Consider the following 15,508-nt stretch of genomic DNA (forward strand, 5'->3'; position numbering starts at 1 on the left):
TTGTTGACCGGCATACAAACGGAAACAATTCCTCCCATCGGTGCTGCAGGGGGGGCGGTTATACATCGCGTGAGAAGTTACACCCCTAATGGCCACCACGAGATCGGTACATTCCCGCCTTGTGGATGAATGGACTCGGCCAGTAATTTGTCACAAAACATGCACGCGAGTAACAACATTTTGTAAAAAATATTAATGTTGAGTTTTAAAAATTCCTGAACTGTTAGACGAGATCCGTTCCAGACATATTCCACCTGGCATTCAAGAGACATAGCGAATAGCGAACCATGATGAATGGATTTAACCTTAAGAAATTGGCAACATTATACTTTACGCCAGCGCATGTACCCATTTGCATCGACAAATAGGCAAACATGAATCATATGTGAAAAATTTTCCGACCCTCATTGGTCATCGTAGCTTATCCTTGCCCACTACACTCGACTCAATCTCCGACGGCGATCGTATCTTTACTTCACGCCGACCCTAATGGTGAATCCCCGCGAAGTAAAGCCTGCTGGGAAAGCGTCCACTAGCTTCACGATGCGCCCAACAACACCCCATCCCCCTCCTCCCCTTCCCCTCCGGGGTTCAGTAAAACTGTCCAATTATCTCCTTCCCCACGACCAATTCGACGGGGATCTTCATTGATCACACTCTGCTCTTGCTCTGTTGTCGTGGTTCTCGCGCTCTCGAAACCATTCACTCGCTCTTAGCTTTCACGCAATGTTGGCTCTGCGTTTGGGAAACACACCTCAAACATTGCGCGAATGTATTTAACGCCAACCGGCTGCCGCCTGTCACAGCAGTACCAGTTCAACCTGCGCCCGAGAAACCATTAGCGATAAGCGTGTATTTGCGCGAACGGGCACGCCGAATACAAGCGGTGCAATTCCACCCGTACGACAGTATTGTTTCCCTGTTATCAAAAAAAAAAAAACCCATTAGTGAACGAAGGACAGGAATCCACGGTACGGTAGAATTCGGTCGAGTGGCGCTTACTGTTGTACTGCGAAGTTCAACCCACTTCAGACACCGTCTGATGGTAATGATAGTATAACTGTTGGCCTAAAAAACAACTCGAAACCAAACAAAGCCTACCTTCCTCAAAACACCTGCCACACAACAGACCCTGCTGCTGTGTCCTTATCCCGCGTGTGACAGTGATTTATTTGTTTGACGCATGAATAAATGCTGTACAACAATTTCGAAACTCATTGTTTGCTGATGAAATGACCGGTTCGGAGACTGGCAATTGATTCACGTGTTTAATAAATTGTTGATGAACTGTTAGAGAAGCATTTCGCTGGTTGTGAAGCTTCGTGGATCGCTTAGTGAACTAATTCTACCACTAATTCTACCCCAAATATGGACATAGTGAAAGACTTTTACTTGTGTCTCGCTGCCATTGCGCTCACACTAACGTGCGTTGCCGTGGACAGTAAAGCGTGCGGTAAGTTTACCTATATTTACTTTAACAAAATCCCAAAAAAAAGATAACCACGATTGTACAAATACTCTGCCAATGGGTGTTTGCTAAGTGGTCGACGAAGTGCGTAACACATCGTGCAACAGCGGTCATCTGTCCGGCTGACATTCAGCAACATCAGCAGACAAAAATCCCCTGCCACGAAGAACTGGATTTAGAAGCGAATTCGAATGCGATGTCCATTACCACCTACAGAATGCATTTTTGAATTACGCAAAGAGTGAAACTAAAATTCTGTCGAGTTTTTTGTTCACGGTTCGTTTACATTGACCTACACATTAAATCGATGACGTACAATCTATAAATGAATTTCTTATCATGTAAAAACCATTTACGTCGGTAAAGCCTTACTCAACCTAAACAAAACGGCTGACCAAATACAGATTAGCAAAAAGGCTAGGGAAATGTGTGTTGTCTTCCATCCAGTAGTACACATTTAAAACGCCAATCCCCCCTAGACACAGCCTAATCGAGATCGTGACCAATGGTAGCCGCTTCCGTTTGAGCAAACAATGTAAATGCCCTTTCTCGAACGAGAGCTGGAAATTTCCGCCCCTCGTTCGATTACAATCTCCTCCAACGACAATAACGATGACGTTCCAGGCACAATTAATGATTTGCATTGTGTGTCGGTTTTTGTTTTTTTTGCTTCTTGTTGCAGAATCAGTGCCCTATGTGACACGCGACTTCTGGAATGCTTTGCCACCGAAACGGGTGGAACGTTTTGCCGGTCCGATCCCGTACGTCATCATACACCATTCGTATATACCGGCGGCGTGCTACAACGGTGTGAAGTGCATCGCGGCCATGCAACAGATGCAGCAAATGCATCAGGTAGTTCGGCAATGGAACGACATCGGCTATAGTTTCGCTATCGGTGGGGATGGCCGTGTGTACCAGGGACGTGGCTTCAATGTCGTTGGTGCCCACGCTCCCAGGTACAACGATCGGAGCGTTGGGATCTGTCTAATAGGCGATTGGGGTTGTAAGTACGCAGTCAAACAACTTGCACTGAGAGGATCTCCAATTATCCCCAATTTCCTAATGTCGTTACAGCGGATTTGCCACCCAAAAACATGCTTACTGCAGCACAACAACTGATCGAGTACGGTGTCCGCAACTCCCTCATAGCACAGAACTACACCCTGCTCGGGCATCGACAGGTGCGCACCACCGAATGTCCTGGTGATCGATTGTTCGAGGAGATCAAAACATGGCCCCATTTCAACCCGATGACGGACATCGTAGATCAGAACAGTGTCTAAAAAGAGGATTTGGTTCATGAATTCATTGTGAAGTATTTTACGCAAAACCCATAATAGCTTACTTACGTGCGTTTATAATTCTACCTCGTGCAAACATCATTCGTTCCTATTGTGTTTTATAAGAGAATAAATTTAAAAAAATCGCAAATATAATAATGTAAGGTTGAAGTTGAAGTATTTCAAGTTGGGGATGGGCTGGCGGCGCCGGTCCACTTCCCTGACTGACTAACCGGCTTCGGGTAAATAAAGTCAAAGAAAGCCAGTAATGGCAGCCCTAGACCGCTTGAGGTTGTTGTGCCGATAAAGAGGAAAGTTGAAGCCGTCGCATCTATTTGTATCTTCCCTTTAACACACGTGCCCTTGGAGGAAGATAATCTTGAAGAACCAAGGTCTTGCACATCCCGTAGCTCCTATCACGTAATTTATGTCCTACTACACGCAATCCTGCTCTTGGCCTCATTGGCAAAACGGTCGAATCGAACGCCGTACTGCCAGCCATCGCATTATAACTTCATCGGGGGATTTTATCGTACAAAGACACAAAATCAGCTGAGCTGGGGCGCGCTGTGCGCTCGTGCGTCTGTCGATGGTTGAAAGCAAACCAAATAAATAAAATATACAACCAAATGCATGGCGCTCGTGTATGCCACAATGGTCGTATCGGTAAACAAAGCGTACCCCTCAATGATCTCAAACGGTTTTGGGACGGTTTGAGTTTTTTTTCTCCTGTTGTTGTTGGGGGGAGATGTGTTAGACGAAAACTCCCAACCGAACCGAGAGCGTGAGATAAAATGAAGCGTGAGCAAATTAAACCACGATCGTGAAGAACACGGACATAATTTCTCATTTTTGGGCCTCCATTTTCACGCACCCGCTTTCCACCGGCCGGGAAAATCACCCGTCGAAGTCGCGCAAGTCAGAAGAATTTTAATTTTAGCTTTGCGCGTGCATTTCTTGTGCACACATTGAGACAGACACACGAACTAACGAAACCGGTCCCGTGTGTGAGGGGGGGCGGAAATTCGGAAAAACCACCTTATGACCGCCGAAATACGGACGGAAAAGTCTCTCGTGCTTTCGGTTCGGGCATACATCTCTCTGCATTTTCGCAACGTTCCGGATCCCGTGCGATCGTGATCGTCGTGCGTAGAGCGCGTTCATCAGTCGACTAACGATCGCCTTCCGTACGCGGCCCTACTGGCACACGGTAGCACTGGGTGCATTTTCCACTCAGCCAAGAGATACAACTACGGGACCAAGAAAAAAAAAAGTGCCAGAGTGAAAAAAGAAGCCACGGCGACGCAATTCCTCGGGGGGGCCATTCTAAGCCGCCTCGGAAAAGGTGATGCAGATTATATGCCGCGGCCCGCGTTGGAAATCTTTCCAAATTCCGGTGCCACCTTCTAGTGATCGGGAAGAATGTGATCTTTGCTGCGAGCCGTTTCCATACCGATCATCGCAAACAAGTGCTGCTGCTGCTGTTGCTGGGTGCAAAAGACACGATGGCGTATTGCAAAAATCCCGTGTCGTAACGCTGCCACAGTCGCCGAGAATCAGACGAGACACGGCAGACAGGAATTTCAATTTCACCTGATCTAGCACGCGTCTGTGTGTGTGTGTGTGTGATCCTTTTTGTGTGGGCCCGGGTGTACTCTTCTGATGCGTGCGAATGTGAATGTGAGAAAAATTGCACGATACGATCGTTTGATGAGCTAATACATCTTCATCGAAACACAAGGAAATCCCACTATCGTGCAACGGTGCCATTGTAGTTTGCCCGCGCGTGTGGGTGTGTGTGTGTGTGTGTGCGTGTGAAATTGTTTTCCGACCGAAGGAAAACGGGAGGGGAGGGGAAAAGTGTGATCGTACATCGCGGTGCGCAACAAACGCATAGTGAAACGCAAGCAGGAACCGCAACAGACGCGGGCACGGCCCGAGCAGAGATGCGTATCCGTCTTTGCGGGTGGAATTTCGACGTGTGCTGACCCACTTTGTAACGAGTGAAATTTTCGACATTTCTTTCGAAAAGAACATTTTGCGTGATTTTTTTTTGTTGTTGTTGTTCTTTTGCGCATCATCTCATATGGATCACTTATTGCTTAGCGATGTGTGAGGAAGTGTCGCGTTTAATTGAGATTGGACAAGACGGCTCTGTTCTGTATTCTTCAACGTGACACCTACAGATTAATATTAATAAAATCCCCGACATTCACACACACACGCACACACACCATGGCAAGTACATCATGTAGTGATATCATTCGCCGCACAGACACACAAACACACACCACACGCGCAGGACACATTGGGCCACAACATCTATGCACACAGCACACGCAAAACGCTCCCATGAACGATGATCATCCGGTCCCGATGACGTCATTCGGGAAATTAATTGCAAAATCTGTGCGGATTCAACGTCCATGTTCGTCTGCTACTTTGAAATTGATGTACATGTGGAGCTGTACCGTCCAGCGCATCTTCCCAATGTGAGGAAAAGAGTACCACCGTTTATGATGTGTACCTTCCTCCCATTTCCATGTACTCTATAAAATTATTTAATCCTTGGCCGCGTCTGTCTTAACAGCCACCTCGAAGGGTCACTTTTATTACTGCAGCTCGCTGTCGTATCTGGCCTTCGACGAGCGCACGGACACGGACAACCCGGGGACACGCTGAACGTCTCACGGGCTGGTTGTCGCTCGGTGGCCTCCAATAAAACTGTCGTCTTGACCTTTTTGTTTAACATCTTCACCCAACAACAGGCAACGTTCGGCACGGCCCGCCACAAGTTGGGTGGTTTTGAGCTTACGCTTCGCTAAATTAAACTACACACTACACAACCGTGATCCAGTCACGATCGTGATGTTTCACCATGCTGTCGGTGTGCCCTTCCCGCAGGGTACGGGGGAATTGTTGACAATAACCGGTGAAAGACCATACGCCTCCATTTGGGAGGAAGCACGTGCAGGCGACCGTTGCGTGCGTATGAAAGCGGCGGCACATATTCTTCGTGGTTTCGAACAGAAGTTATTCTTAGCCAACTTTAAAAAATAAACCCCACGAGCGCCTGTTACGCATTATTACAAACGTACCGCAAACCGTAGTGTGAGGGACATACACGATCCGCTGTACGCCACTTTGTCTAGAAGATGACAGCGTCCGAAACTCGTAAAAATAGTTAATCACTCGTATTATACTCATCGCCCAATTAAGATACCGGCCAGATACGCTCAAAACGTGCGCACAGCTCAAGGCTACTCGAAGGGATTCGCATCAATAAACGCCCAATGTCATGGACAAAACGGGATGATGATGCCTTTGCTCGTGCAAGCAAAATATTGTCTAAACGGCAAAATTAAAAGTGCGGCGTACTTGTGGAATAATTTGTGGCCCCCCTTTAAAAAGGTGTGCCATTCTCAATAGAATGGCGTATCCCACGCAAAATGGTTGTCCCATTATTGAGGTGATTGTTGAGATGATCGAATTATGGCGACAGGGCGATTTTGAGACGAGTTTTATGCCAGTAAATCAGTCTAGTTGTTGCATTAACACGAGTTGTGCGGCAAACAATAGCAGTTCGAACGGCACCATAAGGTCAAGTTTTTCAAGTATCTTTCAGATTAGTCCACCAATGTCCGAGGTCGCGATTAAGATCAGTTGCAGAATGAAACAAGTAGAAGTTACGTTGTTTTGACAAACGTTCGCTGTTGGAAAGTATTACATATTCATGAAAGTGCTAATGTGTTACATGTGAATATTCTGGTCTGATGCCGAGTAGTGTACCCCCCTCACGAAGCGATTTGTCCGCGGTTTCCATTTTGGAAGGAGATCATGATCGCAATGAGATAGTTTGTGTACAAACCTGAGCATATTCTTGTGCATTCAATTGCACTGTGACTCAACGGGGAAATTGGAAAATTTCCCAATAATTTGACCACCTGTAGCAAACAAGCAATCAAGAGCTCTCCATTATTGAGGCACGACACGAGGACTTTTCTCGATAAGAAGCAGACCATTGCGAATATTCACTTCCCACACGCTTCCCCGCACGGTCCCATCGTTCCCTCCGCCCCCGGGACGGGGATTTTATTTTTAGGCAAATGTTGTACACCTTTATTTATACCAACATTTCATCCCCCGCAGGCCCCGCTTGCTTGCAAACCCCCCCGTACGTAAAAGATGTGTGACAAACGATGCTGCAGACGTCATCAGTACGACAGTAGCGACAAAGCCAAAGATCTCCGCGATCAAACCCAGCGGATGATCGGGGGAAAATTTTAATTGCAAATCCCAACCCCCCACCCCCCCCCCCCCTGCTCGACGCTTCTTGCAGCGGACTGACAAAACGGTGATGTTGCTTCTTTATTTACTTTTCGTTACTTTGTGGGACTTAAGCTGGCTGGTTTTTAAGCGAGTGAATGATAACAAACGAAATGTTCCTTTTTGCACATTTGCAAGCACGCGGTTGCGTCTCCGCTCGGTCGGGGAAGATCGTCAAACGGTTATTATGTTATGTTTTAATGCCATTTGCCATTCGGCAATGATGAATCAAGACTATTTTTAACACACACATTCATGGTAGTTGTTTTTAAATTAATGTGATTATTTTTAAATACGAAGAATCCTCAACAAAACCGGTGTCCTGTGAAGCGTTTGGTTGAAAATAAACCATTTACCTACGGGCAGGAGGCCGACAGGAAACAGTGTTGTGCAAAACAATCGGTCGTGAATCAGAATATTTGTTAGTGAATCAATACAGTATCGATCTGCACACCGGAATCATCAAACGATCATCGGTTTTTGCGCTCCGGCTAGCTCAGAATGCCGGTTAACAGTCGTCCGCCGTGGCTGAAGGACCGTCTGGAGACGGTTAACAAAGCCGTACCTCCAGCATGGACGCGAAAGGCAAGTGTCACACCCGCCACAGACACAAAGGAATCTTCACCATCTGCCAAAGCGAATGCGCCGGAAGGTTCTCCAGCCCCCAGTACAAAAACGGTCACACCAACGGCCACCACCACCGTAAAGAAAGCTGTCAGCACACCGGCGAAAGAAAATGGTGATACGGCCGCAAAAGCTAGCACCACGGCCAAGTTGCAATCGAAGGAAATTAAAGTACCGGTTGTGGTAGCGCAGAAAAAACCGGTCAATCCACCACTGACCAAACCCGAACCGGCGGTAGGACTTAAAAACACGACCCCCGTCATGACGGTACATCGGGAGGTGGCTAAACCGAAGCCGAAACCCACCGCCAAGGAACCGACGCCCGAATCCGACGATGAAGAGGAGGAAGAAGAAGAGGAAGAGGAGGAAGAGGAGGAAGAAGAGGAGGGCAGCACCGAGTACGAAACGGAAACGGAATCCGAAGAGGAGCCACCGGCAAAGCCGGCACCAAAAAAGCCCGAACCGAGCCAACTGAAGCGCCCAGATGCTGACGCATCGCAGCCACCGAAGCTGCCGGTGCAGCTGCGCAAAGTCACGCCAACGCGAAGCCCCGACAAGTCGGACGCCGAAAGCAAACCGTCCTCGAGATCGGTATCGGAAAAGTCCTCCTCGCCGGAGCCGAAAGTATTCGTCAGGCCACCGCTGAAGAAGGTGATCCGACCGCAACAGGATTCGCCACCAAAGGAACGCTCCGCATCGCCGGAACCGGCAAAGAACTTCCGCGTGCAGTTGCGCAAGGTACCGTCCAACCTGAAGGCACCCCGTGTGAAGGAAAAGCTGCCGGAGGTGCAGCTGAAGAAGGTGGAGAAACCACTGCTGGAGGACATACCGAAGAAGGAGGAAGCCTATCCGCACAAACCGTCGATGCTGAAGTCGGAAAGCAGTAAGCGAAGTAAGTATATCGAACCGGCAACGAATGACCTTGATCTAGAAATAGTGCCTTCCAAACAGTTTAAAGAAGTTTATTCAAGATAGTGCACTATTTGCACTGCTGTTATCGCGATGTTTACAAGCCGAACGTCTGCAAGAAGCAGAATGATTCATTAAGTCGGTGCTCTGTGCTTCACAGTAGGGCCAAATATGAATATCAGTAAATTCACTCTCCCATATTCTCCAATCGCCCCGCACAACAGTTCCTCCACCGCCACCGATGCCGAAGTCCAACATACCACCACCACCTCCACCGCCACCCAGCTTGAAGCCTCCGCCGGATTTCGAGAAGAAAGAGATATCCAACAAACAGAAGGAAGTGATAGACAAGCTGAAGTAAGTGTTTATGCGCTTGGCAGTCACGCATAAAAAACAGCATCACACAAAAACCCATACAAACATTGCATATTTTGCCATTAATGTGTGACCGATTACTTCCTAGCTGTGATCTCCTCATGATGATAAGCCTCAATGTGAACCCAAAAGAGAGAGAGAGAGAGAAAATTATCGCACACCCGCGTACTAAACAGCCACCAGTCACTAACACGTTGTGTTCGTGAATCGTCACCCTCGACTAACAACGACTAATCAAATGTTACGTTCTTTTACGAATCTTCCATTCTTGCAGACGTCGTCCACGTCGACGTCCGGACTGGTCGGACATGATGAAGGAGGTTGAGCAAGGCAGAAAACTGAAACACGTTGAGTGTAATGACAGGTACAGAGATCGAGTAGCCACATCCGTTGCTGAGCAACCGTGATCCTTCGCACGAATGGTTTGCCTTGTCCCGTGGAGGATCCGTTACTCGTTTATGTGTTTCTTTGTGGTTCGAACCCCTCGGTGTGGCTGTTGTCACCCTTACCTGGCGTACATTGCTTTCTATGTGATTAGTGTAGTCAACAACATCTTCCTCTTAGTCGCTCCCTATATAGAACCCGCATTTGGTCCTCTTCTGCGATCGTGCCGTAGTTGATTTTGTACCCATTTTCGCCTCCCTTTCCCCTTTTCTCCATAGATCGCATCCGATCATAAACTCTAAATCGATCACCAAGGTAAAGGATCAGTTCATCTTCGAGACGGAGAAGGCCACGGCACACAATCAGCTGCTGAAGCAGATTCAGGGTGGCGTCCAGCTGAAACCGACCAAATGCAACGATCGCAGTAAGCCGATTCTGGGAGGCTTGCGCAAGTTCCGCCGTCAGATGACGCTCGAGGAGCAGCTGGCCAAGTCGGAGTCGCGCGCCAACATGGAAGCGCCACCGGCGGACGAAGAGGAAGACGAGCTGGACGACATCGATAAGGTGCGTGATGATCTGCAAAGCACAAAGCAGATGTTGGCGCACGAGCTCCGGAACAACGAGGCAATGGAGCGGGAAAACAAACGCCTTCAGGCACGGGTACAGAACCTCGAGGCGGAACTGTCCCGCGAACGGTGGAACCCGCTGAGTGGCGAGGAACGAACCACCGTCACTGGGCCACAGTCCGATCTAATACAGTCGCTCAAGGATGAAGCGCTAACGGCCCAGAAGCAGTCGAAGCAGCTGGAAGAGAAATACCAAACAGTGGCCAAGGAGCTCGATACGGCGTACAAGCAGGCGGACGAGCAGAAACGAAAGATTGCCGAACTCGAACGGAAACTCCAGGTAATGGGGTTATGGGCGGGTAGTGGGAAGCAGCTTCGAAACAGACTTACAGACTACATGATCCGTTGCGAAATTCACGGCCGTTACAAAGATTTTAACATTTGGTTTGCGAAACAAATGTCACTAACGGGTTCGATTCGAAACAGCTAACAGTGAACGGAACGTAACGCAATTCCTTTCGATTTCCTTACACTCGACAACCCCCGTTGAAATGCTCCCACGACTAATGGCTTTACTGGATGCTAATCAAAGTTCTATGTTGCTATCGTTTTAATCGCAGTGCTTAACGGACGATGACTTCTACTTGAACGAGCATCAGGTAATGTATTGGGGGTTATGAAGATGGTTCTGTTAGTGGTGTGGGTGTGGTACAGGATCTAACAGCAAAGCATTCAGAATTGCTTGGGACCAGCTTTACGTATTACTCACTACTCCACTTGCTTATCATAGTATGGCTGATTTGCAATGGAGCACTTAGTTCGTAGCTGTAGTGGTCGTGAACACTAAAGATCACGGTAGGTAACCTATGTTCCACCTCAATTGCGCAGGGCATTACGGATGATCGCAGAGCCACGGAGTCGGCCCAGAAAGAAAGCTCCCCGGAACTGCAGCCCGAAGAAGAGGAAGAGGAGGAGGAAGAGGAGGACGAGGAAAAGAAGGCAGAAAAGATGGCCAAACGGTTGAATCGCGAGGTCAACATGCTGCAGGCCCGGCTAACTAGATTGAAGGAGAAACAGGAAGAGAAACACGCAGAACGACAGGCCCTGAAATACGCGATGAAAACCAATCAGTATGCCCTAAAGTAGGTTTCCGTGCCTAAAGTTTGTGATCCGCGGCGTCAAGTTCTACAGATTTGCTATCGTTTCCAACCCACAGGGCTGAGAAGAAAAAGTATAAAAAGCTGCAAAAGGAGGTGGAAAAAATGGCCGCGATGATGAAGCTGGAGGATGATGATGATGAAGAAGCAGCGGAAGCCAAGGAGCCACCGCCCGAGGAACCGGAAGACGAGCAGGAGGAAGAGGAGGAAGAGGAGGAAAGCGAATCGGAAGAGTCGGAATCGGAGAGTGAAAATGAGAGTGAGAATGAAGCAGAAGTAAGTGAACGATCCATCGATCGACATATGCAGAGTGAGTGATACGTTTGAATTGTTTGGCCACTTTTTCAGGACGCTCCGGATGACAAAAAGAAGGTCAACCTGGAACCCAGAGTCAAGCGGCACGAGGGCCGGCTGGCCTCGCTCAAGAAGGGTAACTACCTGCTGCAGGCGAACGTGGATCGTATTAAGGATGAGATCAGTAAGGTCCGCGAGGATTGTTGCACATTGCAAACGGATCTGGACAACGTAATAGCGGACCTAGGCTGATGACACACCTCCAGGTGGGGGCGCGTTATAGATTATCTTTACCGTAATAGTAAAATGGGGCAGCTTGCAGTCTGCACTTGTGAGCTGTACGCTGTTCGTTTCCTAGGTACAATACGGAACAGGCCGATTGTTCTGTTCTCCGGTTACGACCGACGTTTAGCACCGTGCCAGTACTTAATACTCACAAAGGAGAAGAAAAAGCTATCGCTTCAGAAAATATTGTTCGCATCAATGCGACACACGCAGCAACTGCAGAGTGGCACGTAATACAAGTATTTTTGTACATCGTTACTTTTGTATACACGTATAATAAACCTACCTTTATGTACGAGACTCTGTTCATCTATTTTTCACTAGGTAGCTGGCAAAATTATATACATTTTTAACCTAAAATCGCACTGAACTGAAACACTGAAACCACCGCCGTTTGTTGTGATGTGAAGTTTTTTCTGCTTTTGTCGGTTGATTTGTTTTGGCACAGTAAACAACTGCGCTGCTGTCAAACCTCAAATCCCGAAGCGCGGCCCGAAGTAGGCCGAAGTTTGAACTCCTTTTCGAATTTCGGACGCTTTCGAAGATCCTGCGTTCGTACATTTTCCTACATCTGAACGGTTGATAAATGTTGTTATAGTTTGGTAAATTTATAAATTTAAGCACAAAAATACAACTACAACAGCTCGATTGATAAGAGAGCAATTGCCAAGTTGAAAAGTATTTTGGTTGTCGGCAACGGTTTGTTGTAGTTCTGAAATGTCAAATAGTGTGTGGGTGTATTGGTGTGAAAAAGGATTATGAACAAACCTCCTTTCCACGTACCGTAATCGATTCAGGAATCCTTAAATGCTTTCGTATGAAAAAAAACACAGGAGGAAGTATTTCGTCTACGAGGAGACACTTTTCCCCATTGAGCTTGCGGTAAGAACCAGTGGAATCTTGTTTTAATAATAAATAGCTACGGAAAATGTGTTGCGTGAATGTGACCTATGCCCAGATGCGAGTGTGTTCCGAATAGACATGGTTTAATGGTGCAGACATCTTCCACTACTCGGTTCCGTCCTGTGCCAGCGCCGTGGCAATAAAATATGCGACCGAAACGAAGGTTTGTTTATCGTGGGCCACATTATCCTCGTCCACACCCACTAATCCGTACCTTTGGGATTCCGCTTTCTTTTCTTGTAGTGCCGCGCCGTGGAAGGTTTTTGGCTAATCGCGAGTAGAATTTATAGAACGCTTAGAACAACGGATTGGAAATCGGACACGGACCGTCAAAGTTAATATATACTCCCTCAGAAATGCCCGAACATCTCGAATTGCAACAGCTGGTGGACGGTGTGTTGCAGGGCACCACACGTCATCGGTCTCTGTCCTGGCTGCAATGCTCATGCCCATATCTAGGCATCATCCTTGCCACGGTTTCTTCCTTTTTCTTTTCCCTGTGCTCCGTCATTGTGAAAGGACTTGTTGATGTTAATCCTATCGAGCTGGCCACATTTAGGTGCGTACCGGTGGGCTTTGGCACTGAAACTTTGGAGCCTCGTTTGATTGTTTTGATTTTCTCCCTTGTTGCAGATTTATTGGCGTGCTGCTTCCATCGATCCCGATAGCAATATATCGCGAGGAAACCTTCTTCCCGGAAGGGAAGCGGATCATATTAGTGCTACGATGTTTTGTCGGAACGACCGGGCTTATGCTTAGCTTTTACGCTTTCCGCCACATGCCACTAGCGGATGCATCGGTGATCATCTTCTCCACGCCAGTGTTTGTTGCCATATTTGCACGGTTGTTCCTTCGCGAGGCATGCGGCATGTTCAACGTTATCACGATCGTCCTCACGCTGATCGGTGTGGTGCTGATCACCAAGCCACCGTTCCTGTTTGGAGACAATCAGGTATCGATAGTGGACGAACAGATAATGGAAAACAGCTACGACATCTGGGGCCCGGTGGCAGCTCTATCGTCGACCCTGTTCGGTGCGAACGCGTACGTGTTGCTGCGTGCCCTAAAAGGGCTGCATTTCTCTGTTATCATGTCCAACTTTGGCGCCTTTGCCTTGCTTTACACGCTTATTGTTTGCTACTACATTGGGGCACTCTGTTGGCCACTGTGCGGGACGGATCGTTTTCTTGTTATAGCACTAGCCCTGTTTAGCTTCGGTGGCCAAATACTGCTCACTCTCGCACTGCAGTACGAACAGGCGGGTCCTGTAGCGATAGCCCGGTCGGCCGACATCGTGTTTGCCTTCATCTGGCAGATAATGTTCTTCAAGGAAACGCCCAGCCTTTACTCCGTACTCGGTGCGCTGCTGGTGGTCAGCTCGGTGGTGCTATCCGGTCTTCGCAAATGGGCCCTTGCGTTGCCGAGAGACTCGGAAACGAGGAAAAAATTACATTTCCTGTATCTGGAATAGATAGATGTAAGACACACCTAACAACCATATGTTACCAGTACATTCCCATCATCGTTATGGCTCAACTTCATCACCATTAAACGGTGCTCATTTCAAACCTCGTTTTGTAATAAGAAATGTCCCAGACGACGGGTCAGAAGCGCACCCAAAGTAATCCAGAGCAGGCCGGTTTACAAAATAATCCTCTAAAGAAAATCATTCAATTTTAAGCCACTAACAATCTCTCTTAACAAACCTGCATGCTCGCATCCATTTTTATCACGATTTGATGTTCCGGTTCCAGGACGAGGAACGACAGGAGCATCCAACCATGGTGTGGAGGAGCGTTTAAGCAACCAACAAAATGATAAACTGTAAGACTTTATGACGACCAAAATCAGAATGTAGGTGGATAAGAGATATTTTTAACGATAATATTATTCAACATAATGGAATTGCTTTCCATCATTGTTTCAACACAAGCAATGGGATCTAAACGCTAACACTACAACCCACACACAAAACTGCAAAACTTACGCGCACTCTCGACCTTTCCAAAACTACATTTACCTACTGGCGGTGGTGCAGAGATTGAGATAGTTGGGCAGGAACTCTGCGACCAACCCCACACTCGATTTAATCCTGTGCAGGGGCAGTTTTGCAAAGGAAGAGAGAGAGAGAGAAAAAGGGAGAGCATGTTATGATTCTAGTCAAGAAAACGTTTTCCGTCACGTTCAAAGGACATCAGCAAAGTAAAACTAAGCATCACGATATTAGGAGAACTTAAACGCTTGTCACCAAAAAAGAGAAGGAGAAGAAACGGGTTTCTGTCCGTGTTTCTTGTAATATGAAATATTAAATAGTCTAATAAAACTGCATTGTGATTAAACAGTGGTCTCACGTTCATACCGCCAACGATGGTGTTAAGCGAAGATATTTTATAAATAGTTGTATCGTTTGTTTTGAGAGCACTCCACTTTACCACAGGTTCCTTCCTTTGTTAGGTCGATTCAACGACGATATCCTGGCAAATCGAAACAAGAAAAATCCTTACATCATCTTTTACACCTTAACGCACGCATTAAGAAATATAGGAACTAAGATCACCGAAGTACCGATTGCTGTAGGAACTGTACACAGAGCGACTCGAAGCATTGCATCTATTACTGAAAATAAATCCTCCAAAATGAAACCGGCTCCGCTTAATAGCATACAAGTTTATTTGGACAATTTTACAATCTAGATTAACAGTTGGACATTCGTGTTTTGTAACTGGTATTGTATAAAATTTATTGTTTCCGGTTGACGCTTTCTTCCCCGTTGGCGATTGTTGAACCTTTTGTTGTGTTACGGGATTAGGTATTGAATATCATCAACAGCAATTGCTATTCTACCTTTGCTTCAGCACTGGTGAATAACAGGCCAGACTATCCTATTGCTATCTATATGGCATTCCTTGACCAGCAAGAAGTACGTACGTAAGC

At 47.2% G+C, this 15,508-nt stretch overlaps 3 protein-coding genes across 3 annotated transcripts; all 3 read left to right on the plus strand.

Annotated features, from left to right (window-relative positions):
• The first annotated feature begins 1,368 nt into the window (after nucleotides 1-1,368).
• Nucleotides 1,369-2,754, plus strand: LOC128709421 (peptidoglycan-recognition protein LB). Its single transcript, XM_053804415.1, has 3 exons — nucleotides 1,369-1,453; nucleotides 2,151-2,474; nucleotides 2,546-2,754. Exons 1-3 carry the CDS (start codon nucleotides 1,369-1,371, stop codon nucleotides 2,752-2,754), a joined length of 618 nt encoding a protein of 205 aa, XP_053660390.1.
• A 4,824-nt stretch (nucleotides 2,755-7,578) lies between these two features.
• On the plus strand, nucleotides 7,579-11,638 carry LOC128719282 (neurofilament heavy polypeptide). Its single transcript, XM_053812907.1, has 8 exons — nucleotides 7,579-8,593; nucleotides 8,835-8,967; nucleotides 9,260-9,349; nucleotides 9,648-10,275; nucleotides 10,556-10,594; nucleotides 10,824-11,077; nucleotides 11,152-11,368; nucleotides 11,441-11,638. Exons 1-8 carry the CDS (start codon nucleotides 7,579-7,581, stop codon nucleotides 11,636-11,638), a joined length of 2,574 nt encoding a protein of 857 aa, XP_053668882.1.
• Nucleotides 11,639-12,930: 1,292 nt separating this feature from the next.
• LOC128708513 (solute carrier family 35 member G1) lies at nucleotides 12,931-14,045 on the plus strand. The gene is made up of 2 exons (XM_053803492.1): nucleotides 12,931-13,133; nucleotides 13,208-14,045. The coding sequence occupies exons 1-2, from the start codon at nucleotides 12,931-12,933 to the stop codon at nucleotides 14,043-14,045; spliced, it is 1,041 nt and encodes a 346-aa protein (XP_053659467.1).
• The last annotated feature ends 1,463 nt before the right edge of the window (nucleotides 14,046-15,508 follow it).

Source organism: Anopheles marshallii, chromosome 2 (assembly GCF_943734725.1).
Source record: "Anopheles marshallii chromosome 2, idAnoMarsDA_429_01, whole genome shotgun sequence".
NCBI classification, from domain to species: domain Eukaryota; kingdom Metazoa; phylum Arthropoda; class Insecta; order Diptera; family Culicidae; genus Anopheles; species Anopheles marshallii.

Bases quoted from the DNA above. Each gene is read 5' to 3' on its own strand.
- LOC128708513 (XM_053803492.1), top strand. From the start codon at position 12,931: ATGCCCGAACATCTCGAATTGCAACAGCTGGTGGACGGTGTGTTGCAG. The intron at 13,134-13,207 runs GTGCGTACCGGT...CCCTTGTTGCAG, and splicing joins ATCGAGCTGGCCACATTTAG to ATTTATTGGCGTGCTGCTTC.
- LOC128709421 (XM_053804415.1), top strand. From the start codon at position 1,369: ATGGACATAGTGAAAGACTTTTACTTGTGTCTCGCTGCCATTGCGCTC. The intron at 1,454-2,150 runs GTAAGTTTACCT...TTCTTGTTGCAG, and splicing joins CGTGGACAGTAAAGCGTGCG to AATCAGTGCCCTATGTGACA. The intron at 2,475-2,545 runs GTAAGTACGCAG...ATGTCGTTACAG, and splicing joins TCTAATAGGCGATTGGGGTT to CGGATTTGCCACCCAAAAAC.
- LOC128719282 (XM_053812907.1), top strand. From the start codon at position 7,579: ATGCCGGTTAACAGTCGTCCGCCGTGGCTGAAGGACCGTCTGGAGACG. The intron at 8,594-8,834 runs GTAAGTATATCG...CCCGCACAACAG, and splicing joins GTCGGAAAGCAGTAAGCGAA to TTCCTCCACCGCCACCGATG. The intron at 8,968-9,259 runs GTAAGTGTTTAT...CCATTCTTGCAG, and splicing joins GAAGTGATAGACAAGCTGAA to ACGTCGTCCACGTCGACGTC.